A 22910-nucleotide genomic window follows, 5' to 3' on the forward strand; every position below is an offset into this window, starting at 1 on the left:
TATATAAAAATATACGATGATTTCAGTTAAAAAATTATTTTTTATATAAAAAATATTAGTTTTCTCTGCATATATGAATCAAATAAATTTGTCTCACAAATATTATTAGTAAAATCGTTACGTAAATAACTACTCTAATTACAATATCAAAGATACAAAACAGATAATTAAAAAAAATATCATTTTAGTTCAAGTTGCAACAAAAAATTAAAAATAATCAAGAAAAGCCAGAAAATTTAGCACAAAAAACAACAAATTTTATTATATAAATGGCAACTTGTTTTTAAATCCTTTTAAGTACAAACATTAATGTGTTTTCGGTCTCAGTCAAATAAAAAAATTTACGCACTCTCTGATTCATAAAAAAAAATCGCTTTCCTTGGCTCACATATCTTTTTATAGATGAAAATGATACAAAATATTGAAAATATGCTGCTAATATATGATATTTGACTATGAAATATTTCAGATTCGGTATTAATATATGTTTCAAAATTTTATTTTTGCATAAGATCTAAAACATTTAATAGACAAATATTACTATCACATTTTCAATGTTTTGTATTTATTCTATTCCGAGAAAAGACACGAGTCATTAATAACAACACTTGTTACATGTTTGAGTACTCAAAAATCATATATTAGTAGCAAATATGAAATATTTTGTATTCAAATATCATATATTAATATAATATTTTCAATATTTTTGTATTAATTTTCATTTGGGAAAAAAATGTGGGCCAAAAATTGTTTTTTTTTTCCTTTGACGAGGGAATGACATGAACTGACATCATATAAAAATATACTGTTGGAGATTTATTGATAATTTCCGGTTATATAAATGCAAAACATCAAACTTTTAGAGCAATAATATTTTATTTTAATATAAAAATAAAGCACAAGTTTCCTAGTCCTATCCAAATCAGCAGATTTAAAGACTGCAGAGGAATAATCAAATAATAATCATTCCGGACAATGGAGACAGATCTTTGTGCAGTGCTGCAGTAGAAGTTCGAAACCTAATTTTGCATTGCAAGGCATTTGTTCTTTTGTTCCGTGGAGTCAAATTCAAAATGAAAGAAGATTTTGCTTATACTTAACCTAAAGTTTGATCTTGCAAATTACAATTGCCAGATTTTGATTTACATGGGGAGCTTTAAGCTTTCTAATTCTGCAAATATATCTAAACTAATTAGTGAATCAATTATGCTACATCGTTCGACTTATCAACCGGCGATCCAAGTTATATCTGACTGTTTTCTTGTAAGATTAGTCGGGTGAACCTTGAACACTTGACATGTAAAAACAAAACAAAACAAAACAAAAATCTCATGTGATCTAAGTAGGAAAATCTCTGATGTACTACTAACTACTACAATGCAATATTTATGTTTTTTTTTCCTTCCAGTTTTGCATTGAGTCAATTATGTTCATTGTTAAACATTGCAAATCTCAAATTTTAATGATATGAACTGAAGTTTCTAATATAAAATTAAGAAATATAATTTTAAAAAAATGGTCAATTTGTCTCTATGAATCAAATCTACAAGCAAGGATTGACTCATTGTTTGGGCAAAGTCATTTTTTATTTTTGATAAAGACGAACGTGGAACATGTCCTTTGAACTTGCAAGACCTGGTGATAGTAAATATTCAGATCCCATCAAACGCAACATTGTAATATCAGGGAAGCAAGGAATCAAAGCAGGAATCACACAGATTGAGAAGGTATCCCTTGATTTCAGATCAAAATTATCCCAAAGATCTGAAGCAAGAAAAGTCAAGAATCAGTGAATGCATGAAACAGAGCAAACAGAATAAATTCCATGACCCTCGGCCAAAAAAATAAAAAAAAAAACAATTATTGTAGAGGAATGGACCAAAGTTCCATATAAAAAAAACCTGGGATTTGTCCAAAAGCTTTGAATTTGTAGATAAAGTGGCACACTAGATTAAAAGGTTGAGAAAAGTAAAAAAAAAATGACGGGGAAAAAGTTCATCTTTATGATATTATTTGTGGTGTTGAGTGTGATATGTGGGGGTTGTACTGGTCAGCAGCAGCAGAAATGGAGGAAATTGAGGCCTTCTGAAAGCTGCCCATCAAGAATCAGTAAAGCTGGCACATCTTCAGTGGTATTCCCACTCTATGGGAATGTTTATCCCAATGGGTATGCGATTTTTTTTCTCAATTTTTAAATGGATTTTAGCCCAGAACTTTTTTTTTTAATTATTATTATAATTGGGCGGGGTTTTGTTTAACGTGGGATCGAACCCCAAATAGACGGTTATGCCGATAAACCACTGGTGTCTTGGCGTGATTCTGGTTTTGTGAGTGTTAGAAAAGGTAATTTTTTTTAGTTCTTTCAGCTGATGAGTGGGAGTTTTGTTGAGTTGTATAGATAATAATGAAGATCACTGATTCGCGGGAGGAGTTATTGGTTATGTGATTGTAATGGGATGAGCTTTTGCATTTCTTGCAGGTTTTATTTTGTCCAAGTTTTTGTAGGTTACCCTCCAAAGCCGTATTTTCTTGATCCAGACACAGGCAGTGACCTGACTTGGCTTCAATGTGACGCCCCTTGTGTTCATTGCACCTCGGTAAGATTTAGTAAATTTTGATGCATTGTTATCCTCAAGAAGCATATAATAGCTTTGTTGAGTTTGTGTTGTCATCAAACGCCCCTCGTGTCTTAGAGGGAGTCGAAAATGGAATTATCTATGATCTGTATGAAAGTTTATAGTCCCGTGTTCAATTTCATGAGTTGCTATTGATTTAGTGACTTGGTTCTATAATTTGTATCTAAGTTATAGTCAGAAATTCAGTTCCTACGAGTTGCGGGAACAATTATTTTTTAACGTTTTGTGTGGCTGTCTTTATGATGAAGTGATTGAAATAGAATGCTTAAACTGATTTGTGGTTTAAAATATTTTGAGTTACATTCTAGTTAACTTTTATACACTGGCCATCGCTTGATACTACTATAACTATGAGTGAAAACTAATCGTCGCGGAACATTTGGAGTTGTAGAAACTTTTAAGGTAGAGACATTGCAATGATCTGGCGGTTCATGATTCAAGAGAAATTGTTCACATGTTGTCTTCGTTCTTGGCCTTGCATATGCTTTCAAAATGACCCTTTGATGATTTTGCTATGAAGATGAATTTCTCATCCTTAGTGCTCTTCCGGTAGGGATTTCACCCACTATACCGACCTAGCAACAATATTGTTATCTGTAAAGACCCTCTTTGCGCATCTTTGCACTCAAGTGATTATAAATGCGACACTCCAGAGCAATGTGATTACGAGGTTGAGTATGCAGATGGAGGTTCATCCCTCGGTGTTCTTGTCAATGATTTCTTCACCCTCAATCTCACGTCTGGAACCCAAATGAGTCCTCGTCTAACTCTTGGGTCGGTAGTCTTTTTCAAAACCTTTCCTTGATAAGGCTTCAACCTCTGCATTTCTGTGTCAATAAGAAGCATTTATCAGATTCAGAATGTAATATCAGGTGTGGATATGATCAATTATCAGGATCATCCGATCACCCGTTAGATGGAGTGCTCGGCCTTGGAAGAGGAAAATCAAGCGTTCTGTCACAGCTTCGTGATCAGGGAGTCGTGAAAAATGTTGTTGGCCACTGTCTAAGTGGAAAAGGTGGGTTTCTTTTCTTTGGAGAAGATGCTTATGATTCTTCACGAGTTACATGGACACCAATGTCCCTTGATCACACGTGAGTGCTACCTATATGCTTTCGTCCACATTTCATCATATGGAGAAAAGTTGTTTCAGTTCTCATACATATCAATTTATATGTATTTGACAGAAAGTATTATTCAGCTGGATTGGCAGAACTTCTTTTTGGTGGGAAAAGCACAGGGTTCAAGAATCTTAACGTAATTTTCGACAGTGGGAGTTCTTACACATACTTCGATTCTCAGATTTACCACACTCTCCTTTCTTTGGTGAGCTAGTTCTGAAGATTCTCCAGTTCGATTTCCTTAAAATATCTTACTTAAGCCCAAGAAACTGATAACACATCATTTTCATTTTGAACTATTAATCTGTTTTTCAAAAAGTATCTTCTGAACTTACTAGTCGTTGATGGACTCTTCATGTGTAATATGGGCTTCTAGATAAAGAAAGAAATAACCAAGAACTCGTTAAAAGAAGCAACCGACGACCGTACCCTTCCATTCTGCTGGAAAGGCAAGAAACCTTTCAGGACTACTCGTGAAGTCCGAAGCTACTTCAAGAATTTAACATTCAGCTTTGCCAATGGTTGGAGATCTAAAGCTCAATTTGAAATCAGCCCTGAATCATATCTCATAATCTCAGTAAGAATTTCAAGCTTATTGTTGCATATTACATTTCCTGTCACTGCTTAGCAACTGTAAGTTTAGATTTTTTATGCACTTTCAGTCGAAGGGCAATGCTTGTTTGGGAATCTTGAATGGCACAGATGTTGGACTAAACAATTTCAACATGATTGGAGGTAAAACTTGATTATGAAAAACCATTTAACTTAACATGGTTTTGCACTATAATCAACCACCACGGCCTTTCTATCCAGATATATCAATGCAGGATAAGGTTTTGATCTATGACAATGAGAAGCAAAAAATCGGGTGGACGCCTGCCAACTGCGATCAGCACCCGAAATCCAACTCCGAAACCAGGATCCCATTATAAGCAGATGATGTAGATAGCTTTTAGTTTTGTTGTTGGTTCATCTATGTATCAATGACTTCATTTGGTGGAAGGAACAAGAAAAATTGTATATCTAATATTTGTAGTTAAATAGTATAACACATACTGAGTGATGCAACACTATTGATGTATAAAACCATCATTTGAGACAATTTTTATGAGCTTGAGTTCATGAGAAAAAACAGTTTCAACTTTAGTTATGGGTCAAAACTCTAGTATGCGATCTCTTTTATACATTCAGTGTTCTAACAAGCACATAAAGTGCGAATTAAGTGCGAAGCGTGACTAACAGTTCGATTAGTCAATATCACATTAAACATGAAAAAAGGCGAGCTTTTTAAATAAAATTTTAGTTTATTTTTAAAAAAAATATTTTTTACGTTAACTTTTATTTATTTTATTTTTAAAAGTTAACATCTAAATTTTAAATAATAAATATTTGATAATATAATTTTTAAACAAAAAAGACCTAGGATATTCTAAGTCGACGAACAATGAAATCTTCGAGAATGTTAGTGAGTAAAATAATCTAATTATCACTATGTTTATTTCTTTTTCTACTTCTTCCAAGCACAGAATAACTCCAAGGAATTTTGAGTTTATTTTTATCAATTGAAGCTCTCCCTTCACCACCTCATGGGGATGGTCTACAAGATGTTGTGAGATTATTTCGAAAAATGTGAATGAACTCCAACTTACGTTTGCTACGCTTTTTTTTAAGAAATCTTTTCTCCCAGACTTTAGTCACATAGATACGAAACTTTCTTTCAGAATACAATTGAGATTTTCTGAATTTTTTAGGTGACTAAATCAAATCAGAATCTGAACGCTTTTCTTGAATTAATGATGTCATGTATATAGAAATGAAACATTCATTCAGAACGGACTCTGATTTGATATTACCCTCTTATCTCTTGCTTCTCTCCTAAATGTCGGTATAAACTTTCTAAACCTTGATTTCAATCGATACAATATGATAAGCACTGATTACACTGCGCTGTTTTTATACCAGTTTTCAAGAAATTTAAGAGGTCAAACCAAGTTTAGCAGTATCTGCTTACGGCTAGATGTTCTAGCCTGGATTAAAGAACGAGGCAAATGCTACATTCTACACGTACAATACAAAGAAATAATAAAATTGAACATCTGCTAAGATTCTAACATACAAGAATGCCCTACTTGTTGCATATCTCAACACAGCTGCACTCAGGCTTTAAAAATCACGCTAATTCTTCAATCCATTGCTGCCCGATTGATGTGTCGTCGCATTCATCTCGTCTATATCATGGCAACCCACATTGAATTTCTGGTAATCTAGTATGCTTGTTGAATTTCAAGATTTTCCTTGTTTTTTTCTTAGGAGAAAATGAATATATAAATCAAGAATCTGGTGTCACTATGCAACTGATGGATGTACATGGCTACGAAAACTTGATTGATACTATAATATCGATGACCAGACCAATCTTGATCAACTAACTAAAAGGGCTTCTGTATGTAGCCAAACATTTCTTGAAACAGAGACATCTGATCATCATCCTGCATTTGGGATTCAAAAGGATCACCTAGTAAGCCATCCGTGTAGCTGAACTCCTCATATTGGAGAGACTTTTCCAACTGTCTCCATTCTGATTCACTCCCAACCTCCTTATAATCTGACATAAACTCCGGGGAAAACCCGTGCTCTGAACTACTCGAATCAGTATGCAACTTGGGTATAGACTCGGATGCGTCGAAATGCATATAATCATCCATCTTCTGCAATTCAAAGGACTGCGGAGCCTGCACCAAAGGCGTCTTTGTTACCATTCCACTATAAAGGATGGAATTCACATCTGGTTTTCGATCTTCAACATCTGAGAACTGCTCCGCCTTCTCATCCACGACATTGTATCGCTTTCCAAGATTTCCTTTCTTGTTGTATATTCGACACAATACCCAGTCATCAAGCTGCAACGTATAAGAAATACTACATTAATTAACCCGAAATTCCCAATCAAATTTTTGCCAAAATTATTAAAAAATGAACTGAAAAATTCATCTTCAAAGTGTAGGATATGCACCCTCAAATTGTCTTTCTTGCCAGCAGACCTATCCACGTTAGCTAGACGATATTCGTGCATGATCCAATCGGTTTTAACTCCTTTTGGAGCTTTTCCGTCGTAAAACACCAGAGCCTTCTTAATTCCCAGAGTCTTTGGTTTTCCGACCGGCTTGTCAGCTCCGGTAGCCTTCCAGTAGCCAGTTCCGGCCGCCCTGTTCGGTCGGGAACCGTTGGGATACTTGCGGTCTCTTGGAGAAAAAAAGTACCACTCCTTTTCACCATACAGAGCCATACCTGTTACCAATCAGAGAATGTTTAACGGGTGGTCAGAATAAAAAATAAATTACATAAATTCAAAGACTTTTAATGGAAAATCACACAACATGAAAGAATATCCAAAAAAGAGAAACGAACTTGACTAAAAGATACGAAAAAAATGATGAAAATATCCAAAGTTCCTACGGTTCATTTCAGATACTTTCGGTGGAAAATCACAGAACGTGACAGAGTATTCAAGAAAGAGAATCGAATTTCATCGAATCTGACTATATGAAATGGAAAAATTGATGAAAATCATCCATAAACCTCGAACATCCAAACTCAAAGAAAGGGAATTTGAAAATCCCATCACACAAAAACAATAAACATAAAAAAAAGAACACATTACCTGGAAGCTGCCATGGATCAAACTTGTAGAGATCAAGCTCAGCTACGATCGGAACACCAATCTGCTGCCCCCCACACTTACGGCAGAGGTAATGCACCACCAGCTCATCGTCCGTCGGATGGAACCTGAATCCGGCTGGCAAATTCAATTGCTGATCACTAACCTTCATTCACACCAAAATCTTCTTGAATTGCCAAAAACTTTCCTCTTTTCTGTGGTTGAATCTGGATTTATGGGGTTAGACTTCTAGCACTCGAGCTCTGAAACAAAGAAAATGGAGGATTCGGCGCCGTATAAATACACACAAATTTTTTTTTAAGTTATTGAATAAAATATAATTGCTAATTACAATTACAATAATAAAACGTGCTATTTTGGGTCAGGAGAGCTAAGTCGGTATATGTGGAATACGTGGGCAGCAAGGAAAACTTAATACATGAGAATTATTATTAAAAAAATTAACAGTAGGAACATTTTATATATATATATATATATATATATATATATATATATATATATATATATATATATATATATATATATATATATATATAAATGATATCCTACACACATTTGGTGTGTACTTCCGTGGGCACCGCTTAGTTGGTGTCCACGTGGCTTATTTATTTATTTTTTTTCAATTCTCAATACACAGAATTATCTCTTCTTCTCAAAATTAAGCACATCCGGAAAACTCTCTCTTCTCATCAAAAAACAAAAAACAAAAAACAAGAGATCGTCCCTTACCCGGATTATTGCTCCGTGAAGCCCTAATTGTGAGATGGCAGCGGCCATTGTCGTTCCTTCTCCTCAGTAGTCGCAAGCTCTCTCAGTCACCATGTAATCTCTATATACTTCTTTCAAGTCAGAATCGCTACTGTTTTTCGGATTATTTTGGCTCTTTTTTGCGGGTAAAAGCGGAGGGAATACCTCATCGAAACTTCCTGCGGAAAGTGAAATTGGAAATGGAGAAAAATCAATTGACTAAGTCACAATCGGCGGAGTTTGGATGCGTAATTTTTCTATATTTCATCACATTCAATGGGTGAGTGACACCTCATCGGTGCTCACATAGGTGTGCAGCATATCAAAACTATATATATATATATATATATATATATCTTATTACATGACATATATTTTAAATTGATTAAACAAAATCAAGATGTATTATCAATTTTTTTTACCATAAAAATTTGGGGACCTTGTAATTTGCATTAGGGGCGAACTAGAATTTCATAAATATGTGGGCAAAAATTTCAGCTCATTTTCAAGTAGGTAAATATAAAATTTTATAATTTTTAGTTTTTTTACAATAACATAAACAGTTTTTTGACGGTTTCACGTGTCTATTTTATGAAACAAATATTCAACTCGATCCGATTATGCTAAAAATATTATTTTCCACTTTTAAGTTTTCGGATAGATGGCCACCTTTGCAGTATTTCTACATAAGTGCACCTCATTTCATCTTATGCATAAAATGATTATAAAGTGAAGTGTACGCATCGATAATTCTAAAATTTTAAGTCGTATAACAGTTTAAAATTATGTTTTTTATATAAAAAATAATTGCACCCAATGAATATCAACACAAATGCTGTTTTTATATATACACATATTGTGAGGGGTAATACGATTTGTTATTTTAAATTAAATTTTTAATGAAGTTTTTGAAGATTTGCTGTAATGGGTTGAACTGGACTTTGTTGACGGTCAAATTGAAAAATGTCACATACGGGGAAGTAAATTGCCCACACGTGTGGCATAGACGTCACTGCTTGCGTCACTTAATTTGTCACTTGGGGTTATGAAAAGTCATCTGTTGAACGATTTAATTTTTCAGTCAACACGATGACTCTTAGGATCCGGTGTAGGGCGTGCGGACCGTTGAACAATGAGGAAGGTTGTTCGGCGACGATGGGTGTATTTATGTTAAAATTTTGGGAAAAATATAGATTTAGTTTTGTATAATTATATGTTTGTAATTTTAATTTTTAATCAAATTTCAGTCGTAGTATATTATTTTTGTGTTTTTTATATTTTCTTATGTAAATCAAAATTCTCAATAAAAAAAACTAAAGTTATTGAGAAACTTGTGGACTAAGACTTGATTTTAATGGAAATACATCAAACACACATGAACACAACAAATGACAAAAACTTGTGTGAGACGCGTATTTTGTGAAACGTATATCTTATTTGGATCATCCATGAAAAAATATTACTTTTTATGCTATGAATATTAATTTTTAGACAAAAACTTGTGTGAGACGGTCTCATGGGTCGTATTTATGAGACGAATCTCTTATTTGGGTCACCCATAAAAATGTATTAATTATTATGCTAAGAGTATTACTTTTTATTGTGAATATGAGTAGGGTTGACCCGTCTCACAGATTATGATCCGTGAGACGGTCTCACATGAGACCCACTCTAATTTTTATTGTGAATATCGGTAGAGTTGACCCGTCTCACAGATAAAGATTCGTGAGAGCGTCTCATAAGAGACCTACCCCGAACAAATTTGAAATCTCCCTAATTTTTTTTTATGTTAAATAGTTTTTCGTTTTAAAAAAAAAATCGAAAATCATGGATAACTTTTCATAAAAATTTATTGTGGTTCACCATAATTTTTTGGTGATGAGTGACAAGATTTAAGTAAGATTTAGAAGTTTTGTGTGCTAGCGAATTCATGATAAAACCATTTTATATCTGATATTAAATAAAATAAAGGGAAAATTAGTATTTTTTTTTAATGTATGTAATATGGTATATTTTGTATTAGTAATTTTTTAAATAATGTGTGATGACTTGAAAAATAATTAGTATAATATGGTTACAATTTTTTTATGAAATATTATTTTGAATTATTAGCAATTGTAAATGACTTTTAAATTCTATAACACATCATTTTTGTACTAGAAAGTAGTGAGTTATAATTAATGTTAGAGAGAAACTTTTAAATTAATTAATTAATTATTATAAATAGAATTTGTGTACACATTATGTATGCGGAACTTTTTCCAAAAGGCGCTTTTAAAATATTAATTGTTTGTCTCATATTCACTACTTTATTTATTCATGATCAAATGTCACATTAGACTCGGTCTAGTCAATCACCTCTTAAAAGTATCATTCCGGTTTATTTATAAGCAATTGATTTATATTAAATAATTTTTATGATATTAAATTATACATCATATAATAAATTTTTTTGAAATTGATTATTATTTTTTTATCAATAACGCAACCTAATTATAAAATTAAGAAGCTTAACCATGAATAGAATTACAACTATAACATTGAGGAAAAAAGAAAAGAAAAGAAAAGAAAAGAGCAGATCTTTTGTGAGACGGTCTCACAGATCTTTATTCATGATACGGATAAACCATGCTCATATTTACAATAAAAAGTAAAACCTTTTCATTTGTCTCACATAAATTTTTGTGTCAAAATGAAATGTTTTATCTTCCTTAAGTGGTCTATATGATACAACCAGGGGCGGAGCCACCCTTGGGCTCGGGTGGGCTCCAGCCCCACCTAAATTCTACAATTTTTTTTTTAGTTTTTCTGTTTTTGTTTTGTTTTGTTTTGTTTTTTGTGTTTTGTTAGTTTTAATTTATTGACGTAAATTTGAAGAATTTTTGTTAACTATGGGTAATTTTTTAAAATCATTTTCTATAAATATCTATAATCAAATTTGACTTTTGTTTGTATTTTGCTCAAAAAATTGAAGAACTTAATGTAAGTTGATTTTTAAAATTAGCTTTAAGTTCCAAATATATTTTTACAATATATTTACAATAACACAAAAATATATTAAATTTAGCTAATATGATAATACAATTATGCAGTTACTACATATTTTATTATATCTTTATTTAATTTCTTTTAATACTAAAAGTTTTATATAATTTTAATTTTTTTAGTATGATCTAGTGTATGTTTATAAGAATTGATTTTGAGAAAAATAAAGTAATGATTTTGAGAAATTGCACAAAATTTTCATGTGAATCATAATATGTGATATTATATGATTTATCAATGATTTGAATTTTGTGCATAATGACTTAAATGATGTATCAAGCTTTTTGTTTTCTATTAATGTCCTAATTATTCTTTGATGTTTGTCAATATCATTATTATTATTTTTACCGTTGGTTTTAAAAAATGATGTGAACTGACTTTGGCTTTTGACCGCGATGATTTGTAAGAGTAAAAAATTTGAAAAATATTTTTTGGAATTCAGAGCACAACTTTAGTAGTGTGTTAGCTCTATGTTTTTGAAGGTATTAAATACTCTTGTTATATGTTTTCATGAAGTCAGTGCATGTTTACATATTTTTTATGTTAAATTTTTTAGTTAATTATTTATTTTAAATACTGTATGAAACGGAGCCAGCCCCAGGTAATTTTGAATCCTGGCTCCGCCCCTGGATACAACTATCACTACCCTCACCATAAGTTTTGGATCAATCGCATTTTATGATCAATCTTACTATGAATGTGGAGTTTGGAGTTATCGTATCTGATTACTAATCTTACATCGAGAGTGTTGTTTTTTCTACGTATGATTTAATTTTCTCATCTTTCTCGATAATCCAAAGAATGAGATCACTTCGAGAGTTTTTCTTCCGATGTAGCATATAACTTCCTGATAAAATGAAAGATACATATATCGACACACGATTTTATTAAAATTTATAATATATATTTTAAAATAAGATTTTTTTTTTATGTAGATTGAGTGACAAGTTGATGATTACGTGGAGTGCATGACGTGCTCCATGACATTAACATAGATAAGGTCGTATTTTTGTTCAAACCTCGGAAGCTGCCTCTCACCCACATATTTGTCTTTGGGAAGCAACCATCTTTATCCAAATCTTTTTATTATTTTTTTATTTTTGTTGCTATTTATTATTATTATTATTATTATTATTATTATTATGTAAATAATATGTTACCTAAAACACATCATTTTTTGTTTTAAAATTGTTTTAATACAAACATTCTTTTCTCAAAATTACCACTGACTTGTTTTCAATATGACCATTTACAAATTGCCCTATGACCCTTCAATGATTTCTATCAATTATTATTAAATTAAACATGTAATAATTTTTTTTTAAAAAAAATCTTATAAAAATTATGATTCTGCATAATTTACTAGTAATTATTACGTACATATGACATAATTAAGTATTACGTGGATCCCATTGACTGAATTAGGGTTTACTTTTTTCACAAGCATTCAACTTATTTACTCCCTACAATTTTGTCGTCTCGTCGAGAATTACAACTGAGAATAATTTGCCCAATATTCAAATCCTTCAACTCTCGATGTTGTAGCCCCCAAATATTGAATTTGAACAAGTGTAAAATCTTTGGTTGAAATATATGAGAATGATACCCATGGACATTAGGCTCAAACTATATTTGGGACCCCTGGTCCATCTCCAGCCAAGGTGTAAGGCCCAACACGGGCCTAAATATTCTCCTATAAATACCAGGTTAGGGTGTCTAAATCGGGGATTCAATATATTATTTTTCAGCATTACTCTTAGCTATTCCCCACCTATATCCTCGGTCTCTGACTTGAGCGTCGGAGGGACTATGCAGGACACCGTCCTGGCCCCCTTCTAACGGTCATGTTCGTGATTTCAGGCTCAGGACAATTTCGAAACATGTGTCTGGACTGATGACACTTGCTGAAATCGGACCTTAAATTTCCCGTGAGTATCAGAGAATATAACTCCCAATGATAAAACTTTTGAAGTTGATACTAGCGTTCATGAACACACGTTGCGAGGGCGAATAATGGATAAATCACTGAGGTTGGATAAATTTTCCCTGATTTATTTTTTTAACAATTAAAATGAAAAGAAAATTTATGGATTTTTTTTTTAAAAAAAGCATTTCTATCTTGAATGATGAGACATAAATAACAAGGGAAGATGGAACTAGATAAAAGTAGTTGATTTCAAATGGTTGAAAGAGTGGTCAAAGACATTGCAGCCACTTCCAGCAGTGGAAGGTTCCTGGAATGAGAGTTATGTCGATTAGTGATAGCTATATATCAAATTAATTCGTTGCAAGTGCTCATTTAGAAATGAAATATATACGATACAAGTAATTCATGTTGAAATTTTTTGTAGCAACATGCAAAAGTATACGTCAAATGTTCCAAAGCTTATGTATTCTTCCATCAGTCACCAAGTAAAAGATTTGTATATGAGAACTTTTTTTGTTTGAGTCGAACTTAAAACTTAATATTTTTCATCGTTTTTTCGAAGATAATCGTGTGGATCATATAATTCAAGATTAGGTCTCTTGTGAGACGGTCTCACGAATCTTTATCTGTGAGATGAGTCAACCCTACTTATATTCACAATAAAAAGTAATACTCTTAGCATAAAAAGTAATAATTTTTCATGGATGACCCAAATAAGATATTCGTCTCACAAATATGACCCGTGAGACCATCTCACACGAGTTTTACCTATAATCAAAATATAAAAGATAATAAAACTACGTAGTATTCAAAATATTTATGGTAGTATTCAAAATATTAATCTCAAATATTTTAAGTTATAACTATTTAAATAGTTTCGATAGTAAAAAGTGTGATCGAGTTCCTCCACGGGGGAAGACGCCATTGGGCCGCAAAAATTCACCGGAAAACGACCTCAATCTCGCCTATATTCGTACACATTAGTTCCATTAAAAAAAAAAAAATCAGTGCATGAATATACTTCGATCCATCGCGTATTTTAGTTTCTCTACTTATTATTCTTCACGGTCTATATATTTTTAGTCCGATTCAATTTCAGTCGAGCATATCAACAATGTCTAATATATATCATATCAATATTTCAATGAAATTGAACAAAACGTGAAAAAACAGTTGATTTCATTTATAAGAAAGGCTAATTAGAGTACCGAAATCTTATCTACAACAACATTATCATGAATATTTTATATTTTTATGATCTACATGATATATACTGTATGAGATTTATGTTTAACATAAACGATAAAAACGTTGTATGTATCAGATATCAAAGTTGTCCCAGACGTTATAATACTTAGTTATAACACGCACCAGAATAACATATCACACAAATAAATAATTTAAATAAAAATAACCCATAGATAATTATGTACGAGTATAAATATTTGCTCGATGCCTCGTGTGAAAATAATCACGATAAAAAACCCGAATTTGAGTTTATAAAGTAAATACTGGTGATTCTACAAAAAACTAATTTTCTTAACAAGTCAAGAAAAAATATTGCTTCCTAAAAATAAATAATTAGATAAAAAAAATTTCTTATACGATCATATGTCGATGGGGTCTTCGAGCTTCTTTCAAGTCGAAAACATGTTATTGAAAAATAATAAAATATGGAGGGCCTCGTACATGTATATTTACCAATATCGGTATATATCATCACAACTTGAACATTGATATGGTGGCACAAACGCAATTGGAATTTATACAATATGATCTTTCGTTCGAGATTAAGTATATAATAGAAAATGTGAAAGATAATTATAGGTATCAAAATCTTGTATATGAAAGCATGACGAAGTTCGAAACACGCAGTGAAAATTGCTTATAGTACATGAGAGAGCTCGGTGCAACTACTTCCAAAATATATGCGTGTCATTTTCAAATGTAATCAGGTAACAATTGTTGAGTGGAAGCGACGAAGACATTGAACTATGTTTTATGGGCATTCAAACCGTGCATAGATGGTTTCAACACTGTCAAAAAATTAATAATGTCGATGATATACATTTATACACAAAATACAAGCATAAAATGTTGATCGCTGTCACTCTAGACGTTAAACCAAACATATTATTATTCGAATGAAGTCCAATAGATGGGTTTGTTCCACACTACATACATGGCTAGTGTCCTTAACCATTAAGACATTGATACGTGTCAACTTCATACCACGAATAGTTGACATGTGTCAAAATTTGACACATATCAAACTCATGAATAGTCGAGTGGAACAAACTAATAGATGATCCAATACCAAGTCTTGTTCAAGTTCTTTAATTTTTTTGGCCCAATAAAAAGCATGGGTTCAAATCCATGTAAAACAAAAAAGTTCGCCACTTTCTTTGGAATGGTTCGTGGCCCGAAGGATGGGAACCCAAAATACCATGATCTACACATGGATACACAATGGGCCGATGAATAAAAGTTCAGTGGGCTAGAGAATTGTTATCTACAAGCCCAAAAAGAATTTGAAACTGAAAGGGACCGTTCTCTTATTATTTCTTGATAATAGATAATATTCATAGCATTTCTCTTATTAATTATTGGGAATTTTGCTTCCTTTGAATTTTTGTGCAAAGTTTTAATTGTTGCAAATCTTTATAAGAATTAACAACTATTCCATCAGCAATCCATTATAATAAATTAAAAATTAATTGCTATTTACTGCGTGTCAGATACCTTTTACTTTCTCTTCTTTTAATAAAAGAAAATTCTATCCTTAAAAAAAAAAATTGTCTTATAAATAAAATCATTTTGAAATATATTAAGTATTACTGCTATGTAACTTAATATATAAACTTGTTAGTTCTTGAAAATATGTTGATATTTCCGGCACAAAATGAGAAGATTTTGTTTTAAATTTCTTGATTCTCATATATTAACAACCATTATCTCAATAGTTAATGAGAACAGTCACTTCGATCTATGATGATTTGCAGGTATAGGGATTTTTCCACTAGACTGGCCATGTACAAGTATACTAGAAGCCATATTCGCCTTAATTCGTTTTTTTTTTTTTGGACTTTATTCGCTTTTCGATATTAGGTGTATGAGTGAGTCTCATGTGAGACCGTCTCACGGATCATAATTCGTGAGACGGGTCAACCATAACCATATTCACAATAAAAATTAATACTCTTAGCATAAAAAGTAATACTTTTTCATGGGTGACCCAAATAAGAGATCCGTCTCACAAATACGATCCGTGAGAACGTCTCACACAAGTTTTTGCCTATGTGTATATATATAGTGAAATACAACTTTACAAAAGGAATGAATGAAAAACTCAATGCAGGTAAAGCCAAACATTGTCAACCAATTGATAAATCAATGGTATCAAACTGAATGCAATGACATTTATCTCTTATTAATTATTGGACCTTACATCTTTTGAAAATTTATAATTTCATATTTGTGCTTGCTTTTAAATAATAAAGGAGGTTTTTTCCTCGAGAAAAAAAAACTGTTACTAATTTTTATAAGAAATATTCAATCAACAATCCACTAAAATAAATTAATTGTTATTTACTTTTATTTTCTTTTTCTTTTTATTTTCTTTTTTCTTTTTTCTTTTTTTTTTCTTTTTTTGGTTTTTTGTCGGATGCCTTTAATTTTACTTTCTCTTCTTTTCATACAAGAAAGATATTATAGTGTTAAAAATTTTATCTTAAAAGAATAATAATTTTTAAATAGAACAAGTATTTCTACCATCTAATTATTAAATATAAAACTATTTAGTTCTTGAAAATATTTGGATGTTGCCAAAGGAATTCGGACCTAAAACGAGAATTTTTTTTTAAATTTTTTTTATTCTTCCTTATAAATTTTATAAAAGTTTATTGAAATAAAGATATATGTATCTAATAAATCTAGTTTGTTGCTTGATATACGAGTTAAACATCAAATTAAAAGGGTATAAAGACATAAATTCATTAGGTAGGAAAAGTGTCTATAAAATATTATATTATCCCTCGATTCCTTCAATATTGTCTCCGAAGATTGAAGTAAATAAAACAAGCTAAAATCTTTCTTTCATTCAACAACTTGAATTTTTGTATTTTAATCTTCTCTTAAGTATGAAGCTACTCAATTTTATCTATCTAATTTCAATTACAATTTATATAATATTCCTATAAAAATATCAAGCAATGATAGAATACGCACAATGATTTTCCTACTATCTTATTTAAAATTTTCTCTACTGAGTGATAGATTCTAAATATTTTATTATTTAATCTATGATTAATAAATCGAAAGCATTAATAAAAAAACATCTAACGATCATAGTTTCAAATCAAGAAACACCGTTCTTCTAAAGAATTAAATTAGTTCGTGACGTAAATGATTGAATAACAAAGCATATTCTTCAACATAATCATCAATATAAGAGACAAGAAATAAGAACACGGATTGGTAGTTATAACAAACATATTCTTCAACAGCGACGGTGTTTGTTGACCGTCGCTTAATATAGCGACGGTATTTATATAACCGTCGCTTTAATTAGCGACGGTCTTCTTCATATAAACCGTCGCTAATAAGCGACGGGAGTTATAAACCGTTGCTTTATGAATGCGACGCTAACTTCTGTTACGAACCGCGAAACCGTCGCTATTTTTTTTTTTTGTAGTGTCTAGAGAATTGTCATCTACAAACTCAAAAAGGATTGAAGTCCGGATTTCTATGATATTGTTCACTTTGGGTTTTAACCCACGTGGTTTTGTTTTTGGAACCATCCAAAAGGTCTCATACCAATAGAGATATCATTCCATCTTTATTAACCCATAATCTTTCTTTAAATCTTCTAACGTGAGACTTTGGTTGATCCCAACAGAAAAGGACTGTTCTCTTATTATTTCTTGATAATAGATAATATTAATAGCATTTCTCTTATTAATTATTGGAAATCTTGCTTGGTTTTCATTGTTGCAAATCTTTTAAGAATGGACAATTATTCTATCAGCAATCCATTATAATAAATTAAAAATTAATTGTTATTTACTACATTTTTGTGTGTAAGATGCTTTTTACTTTCTCTTCTTTTAATAAAAAAAATTCTATCCTTAAAAAAATTGTCTTATAAATATAATCATTTTGAAATATACTAAGCATTACCGCTATGTAACTAAATATATAAACTTGTTAGTTCTTGAAAATATTTTGATGTTTCCGACCCAAAATGAGATTATTTTGTTTTAACTTGATTCTCAGATATTAACAACAATTATCTCAGTAATTAATGACAACAGTGACTTCGATCCATTATAATTTACAAGTATAGGGATTTTTCCACTAGATCACTGGTCATGAACAAGTATACTAGAAGCCATATTCGGCTTAATTCAGTTTCTTTTTGGCTTTATTCGCCTTTCGGTATAAGGTGCACATATAGAGTGAATTACGACTGTAGAGAAGGAATGAAAAACTCAATGAAGTTAAAACCAAAAATTGTCAACCAATTGATCAATCAATGTACCAAACTGAATGCAATGACATTGATCTCTTATTAATTATTGGACCTTACATCCTTTGAAATTCTATAATTTCATATTTGTGCTTGCTATTAAATAATAAAGGAGGTTTTTTCCCCGAGAAAAAAAAACTGTTACTAATTTTTATAAGAAAAATTCAATCAACAATCCACTAAAATAAATTAAAAATTAATTGTTATTTACTTTTCTTTTTTTTTTTTTGTTTTGTGTCGGATGCCTTTAATTTTACTCTCTTCTTTTCATAGAAGAAAAAATATTATAGTATTAAAAAATTTATCGTAAAAGAATAATCATTTTTAAATAGAACAAGTATTTCTACCATCTAATAAAATATAAACTTGTAGCTTCAGTCAAAAAGTTGGAAGGAATTTGATTTGCCGAAATCGCACTCAAAGAATAAAACTTTGTGAACGATTCCCTTAATCCAAGCCTATTTATATATCAATCAATCAACAAAATTGTGAAATGCCATCACCGGATCAAAAACAACAATCATATATATATATATATATATATATATATATATATATATATATATATAGACACACACACACTGACACAATACGTACGTAGAGAGATATGGAGGAAAGAAGGAAGGAGATTGAACATTTTGCTCATGAGCATCCTTTGATATTTAAGGAATCCGAGGAGAATTCCATTCTGTTGCAATGCATGTGGGCTGCGTGTGTTGTCCAGCCCTTCTTACATCTGCACTGTTCAAGGTTGCAGTTTTTATCTCCACGAACCATGCACGCGGCTTCCCGACAGGTTGAGCTTTCGAAGGCAGTTCGCATCACACACACATGATCTTCGTTTGCGTGCCAAGCCAGATCACTGAGGATTGCAGGTGCAGCAAATGTGGGAACCTATGCAAGAATTTCACCTACCACTGTGACAAATGTGATGATTTCGATCTCGACCCTTTATGCGGCCACCCTTTGGATATCCAGATCAATCACGTAAGCCACAAGAACACCCGATGGTTGCCATTTGCAAGGAATCTTTGCTGCTGTGTGACGTGTGTGGGAGAGAACATAAGGGATTTTTCTTCCATTGTCACCAATGTAATTTCTTGATTCATCAGGATTGTGCCTCATTGCCCGGCGTTTTAAGAGTTGGACGGCATCATGATCACCATCTCTCCCTCATGTATTCTGATGCATTAACTGCCACATTTTTTTACGGACCCAAATGTACAATTTGTGAAAAAAAGATATCACTATTGTTTGGGGCTTATGTTTGTTTGGTTTGTGAGCTTGGAGCTCACGCGGATTGTGCGGTATCGGCAATGGAGAATCAAGGTAAATAAGTATACGTACATCACTCATTTCGGATTAGTTAGTTTATTAATTACAAAAAAGTAGCTTTTATTACAATCTTGTTAATGGCTGTCCTAATTGTAATGTTACGTTCCAGGTAAAATATACAATTTACCTCCTCTAGACGATGCATTTCTGAGTTGGATAACGTGCGCAGTACAGAATACTACACCCAATAGCGATGGTGAGACAATGTTGGAAAAATACCACTCCGCCCATTCTTTGATCTCGAACAATGAAACCTCACATGAATCGGTCTGTAACGCTTGCATTATTCACATAACACCTCCGTATTACAGCTGCAGCCAAATCTGCTTGCGATTTTCTCCTTCACAAATTTTGCTGCAGATTTGCCACTTGTTATCCTCGATTTGTATGGCAAGTCAAGGGACCTGGTTTTTCCAAGATGCGATGAATTCTTTTCTCTGTTTTTATGTCGACTTTGTTCACGATTGGGCAACGGTTTTGGATACTCAGATGATCGTTCAAATATCTTCCATCTTCAATGTGCCTTGGCTCCACGGGTCATCAATCATGATTCACACAAGCAACACCCTCTTATTGGGGTGGTGGTATAATGGTTCAAAGATATTGTATCCTGCTGCGACCAAATAATCCGTACTGATTATGACCTTTACCGTTGTACTCAATGTAGGTTCAGCGTACACATTCCTTGCGCTCTTCTGCCTAAAAGAGTGACTCACAAATTTGATAAACATCCACTCACTCTAATCACCGATTCTTCAGCAGTGCCAGACTTGGGTGATGATCACTTTTGCGAGTTCTGCGAAAAAGACGTCAATCCGCGGTACTGGTTCTACCGATGTATAGAATGTGACCATTCCTTTCATGTGGATTGCATCCCTTCAACAGGTAGATATTCAAGAATCAAGTTCGGGGGCACCGTGGTATTGAATAATTGTCACGGTGATCATCCTCTGACTTTGGTAAGAATGCTCAGTGTCAGTAGCCAGACATGCGGTTTTTGCAACGAAATCATCGAGGGCTTCGAAGATGGGATGGCTTTGCACTGCGCCAAATGTGACTTTTGGGTTCATTTCAAATGTGGATACAAGTCTAGTGGTGCAACAGTTTCAAAACCATACCAAGATGTAAAGGCTTTGTATGATTATTATTATTATTATTAATCAAAATCAACCCCGACCACGGACTCATGGTCCTAATTGGACTCAAATCTTAAATCTCAATTCATTTCTAACACTACAAAAAAAAAAAAAAAAACGGGGTTAGCGACGGTCCAAACCGTCGCCACAAGGGACATACGACGGTTCTAACGACGGTTTGGCGAACCGTAACGGGAAGCTGCGTCGCATTTTAAGCGACGGTTGTATTGAAGAAGACCGTCGCTTATTTTAGCGACGATTTATATCACCCGTCGCTAAACTAGCGACGGTTAACAAAAACACCGTCGCTAATATAAGCGGCGGATATAAAAACGACGGTGTTTTTAAAATACCGTCGCTATATTAATCGGCGGTTTTTTAAAAAAATCGCCGTTTAAAAGCGACAGTTATAATCTATAAAATTCATAAAAAAAAATCCCATTCCACTAGTGGATCGGAAGTAAGTAGGAGTGAAATAGTCTCACCGAAATGGAGCAGCTCTTCCGCCGTTTAACAAGCTAAAACACAAAAATTAAAATTATGTAGTAAAATTTTCGGTGAAAAAAAAAATTCAAACCTGATTTGCGAAGATATGTAGCTCCACGTAACGCTGAAAGATCAAACCGACGATCAAATCTACAACTTCAACAAAAACAGGGAGTGGACTATATTGCGAATCACAACTGAAAGAAAGATTTAACATCATAGTAGAATGAATGTAATAAAATATTGACAGAGATCACTGACATCGTGGTCAAGGAATGAATCCTATGGCTTGTTACAATGCTTTACGTCGACGCTTACGGAGTCACCATACTGCATAAGTCTCATGCTTACCTTTGTCGTTAAGGATCGAGACAAGTGCTAAATCTTAATCAGATTATTCAAATATAAGTGACCTTAAATGTCCAATTGATAAATCAATGGTATCGAACTGAATGCAATGACATTTGATCTTTTATTAATTATTGGACCTTACGTCCTTTGAAATTCTATAATTTCATATTTGTGCTTGCTTTTGAATAATAAAGGAGGTTTTTTCCCCGATAAAAAAAATTGTTACTGATTTTTATTTGAGTATGTCTCTTATGAGACGGTCTCACGAATTTTTATCTGTGAAACGGGTCAATCCTTCTTATATTCACAATAAAAAGTAATACTCTTAGCATAAAAAAAAATACTTTTTCATGGATGATCCAAATAAGAGAGCTGTCTCACAAAATACGACTCGTGAGACCGTCTCACACAAGTTTTTACCTTTATATTTTTACCTCTTCTTTTCTTTTTTCTTTTTTCTTTTTTCTTTTTTTTTTCTTTTTTTGTAGGATGCCTTTAATTTTACTTTCTCTTCTTTTCATAAAAGAAAAATATTATAGTTTTAAATTTTTATCGTAAAAGAATAATCATTTTTAAATAGAACAAGTATTTCTACTATCTAATTAAATATAAAAACTTGTTAGTTTTTGAAAATATTTGAAGTTGCCAAAGGAATTCGGACCCAAAACGAGTTTTTTTTTTTTTTTTTTAATAAAAAAATTATTGATTCTTCCTTATAAATTTTATAAAAGTTTATTGAAATAAAGATATATGTATATAATAAATTTAGTTTGTTGCTTGATATAAGAGTTAAGCATCAAATTAAAAGGGTATAAAGACATAAATTCAATGGGTAGGAAAGTGTAAATAAAATATTATATTATCCCTTGATTCCTTCAATATTGTATCTGAAGATTGAAGCAAATAAAACAAGCTGCTAA

At 32.2% G+C, this 22910-nt stretch overlaps 2 protein-coding genes and 1 pseudogene across 3 annotated transcripts; 2 read left to right on the top strand and 1 right to left on the bottom strand.

The window, feature by feature from the left end:
- The first annotated feature begins 1589 nt into the window (after positions 1-1589).
- LOC140806006 (aspartic proteinase Asp1-like) lies at positions 1590-4747 on the top strand. Of its 2 annotated transcripts, none has more exons than XM_073162432.1 (9): positions 1590-1727; positions 2058-2167; positions 2480-2597; positions 3190-3410; positions 3509-3730; positions 3824-3962; positions 4134-4334; positions 4420-4492; positions 4571-4747. In XM_073162432.1, the coding sequence occupies exons 1-9, from the start codon at positions 1614-1616 to the stop codon at positions 4687-4689; spliced, it is 1317 nt and encodes a 438-aa protein (XP_073018533.1). In that variant the 5' UTR covers positions 1590-1613; the 3' UTR covers positions 4690-4747. The 2 variants fall into 2 exon arrangements, with proteins under 2 accessions (XP_073018533.1, XP_073018534.1); XM_073162433.1 differs by having other exon boundaries at positions 4134-4206.
- Positions 4748-5719: 972 nt separating this feature from the next.
- On the bottom strand, positions 5720-7692 carry LOC140806007 (NAC transcription factor 32-like). Its single transcript, XM_073162434.1, has 3 exons — positions 7419-7692; positions 6771-7045; positions 5720-6657 (listed from the first exon to the last, which is right to left on the bottom strand). The coding sequence occupies exons 1-3, from the start codon at positions 7585-7587 to the stop codon at positions 6187-6189; spliced, it is 915 nt and encodes a 304-aa protein (XP_073018535.1). The 5' UTR covers positions 7588-7692; the 3' UTR covers positions 5720-6186.
- Positions 7693-19282: 11590 nt separating this feature from the next.
- Positions 19283-20639, top strand: LOC140804891 (uncharacterized; annotated as a pseudogene).
- The last annotated feature ends 2271 nt before the right edge of the window (positions 20640-22910 follow it).

Source organism: Primulina eburnea, chromosome 11, assembly GCF_022965805.1.
Source record: "Primulina eburnea isolate SZY01 chromosome 11, ASM2296580v1, whole genome shotgun sequence".
In the NCBI taxonomy this organism is placed as follows: Eukaryota; Viridiplantae; Streptophyta; class Magnoliopsida; order Lamiales; family Gesneriaceae; genus Primulina; species Primulina eburnea.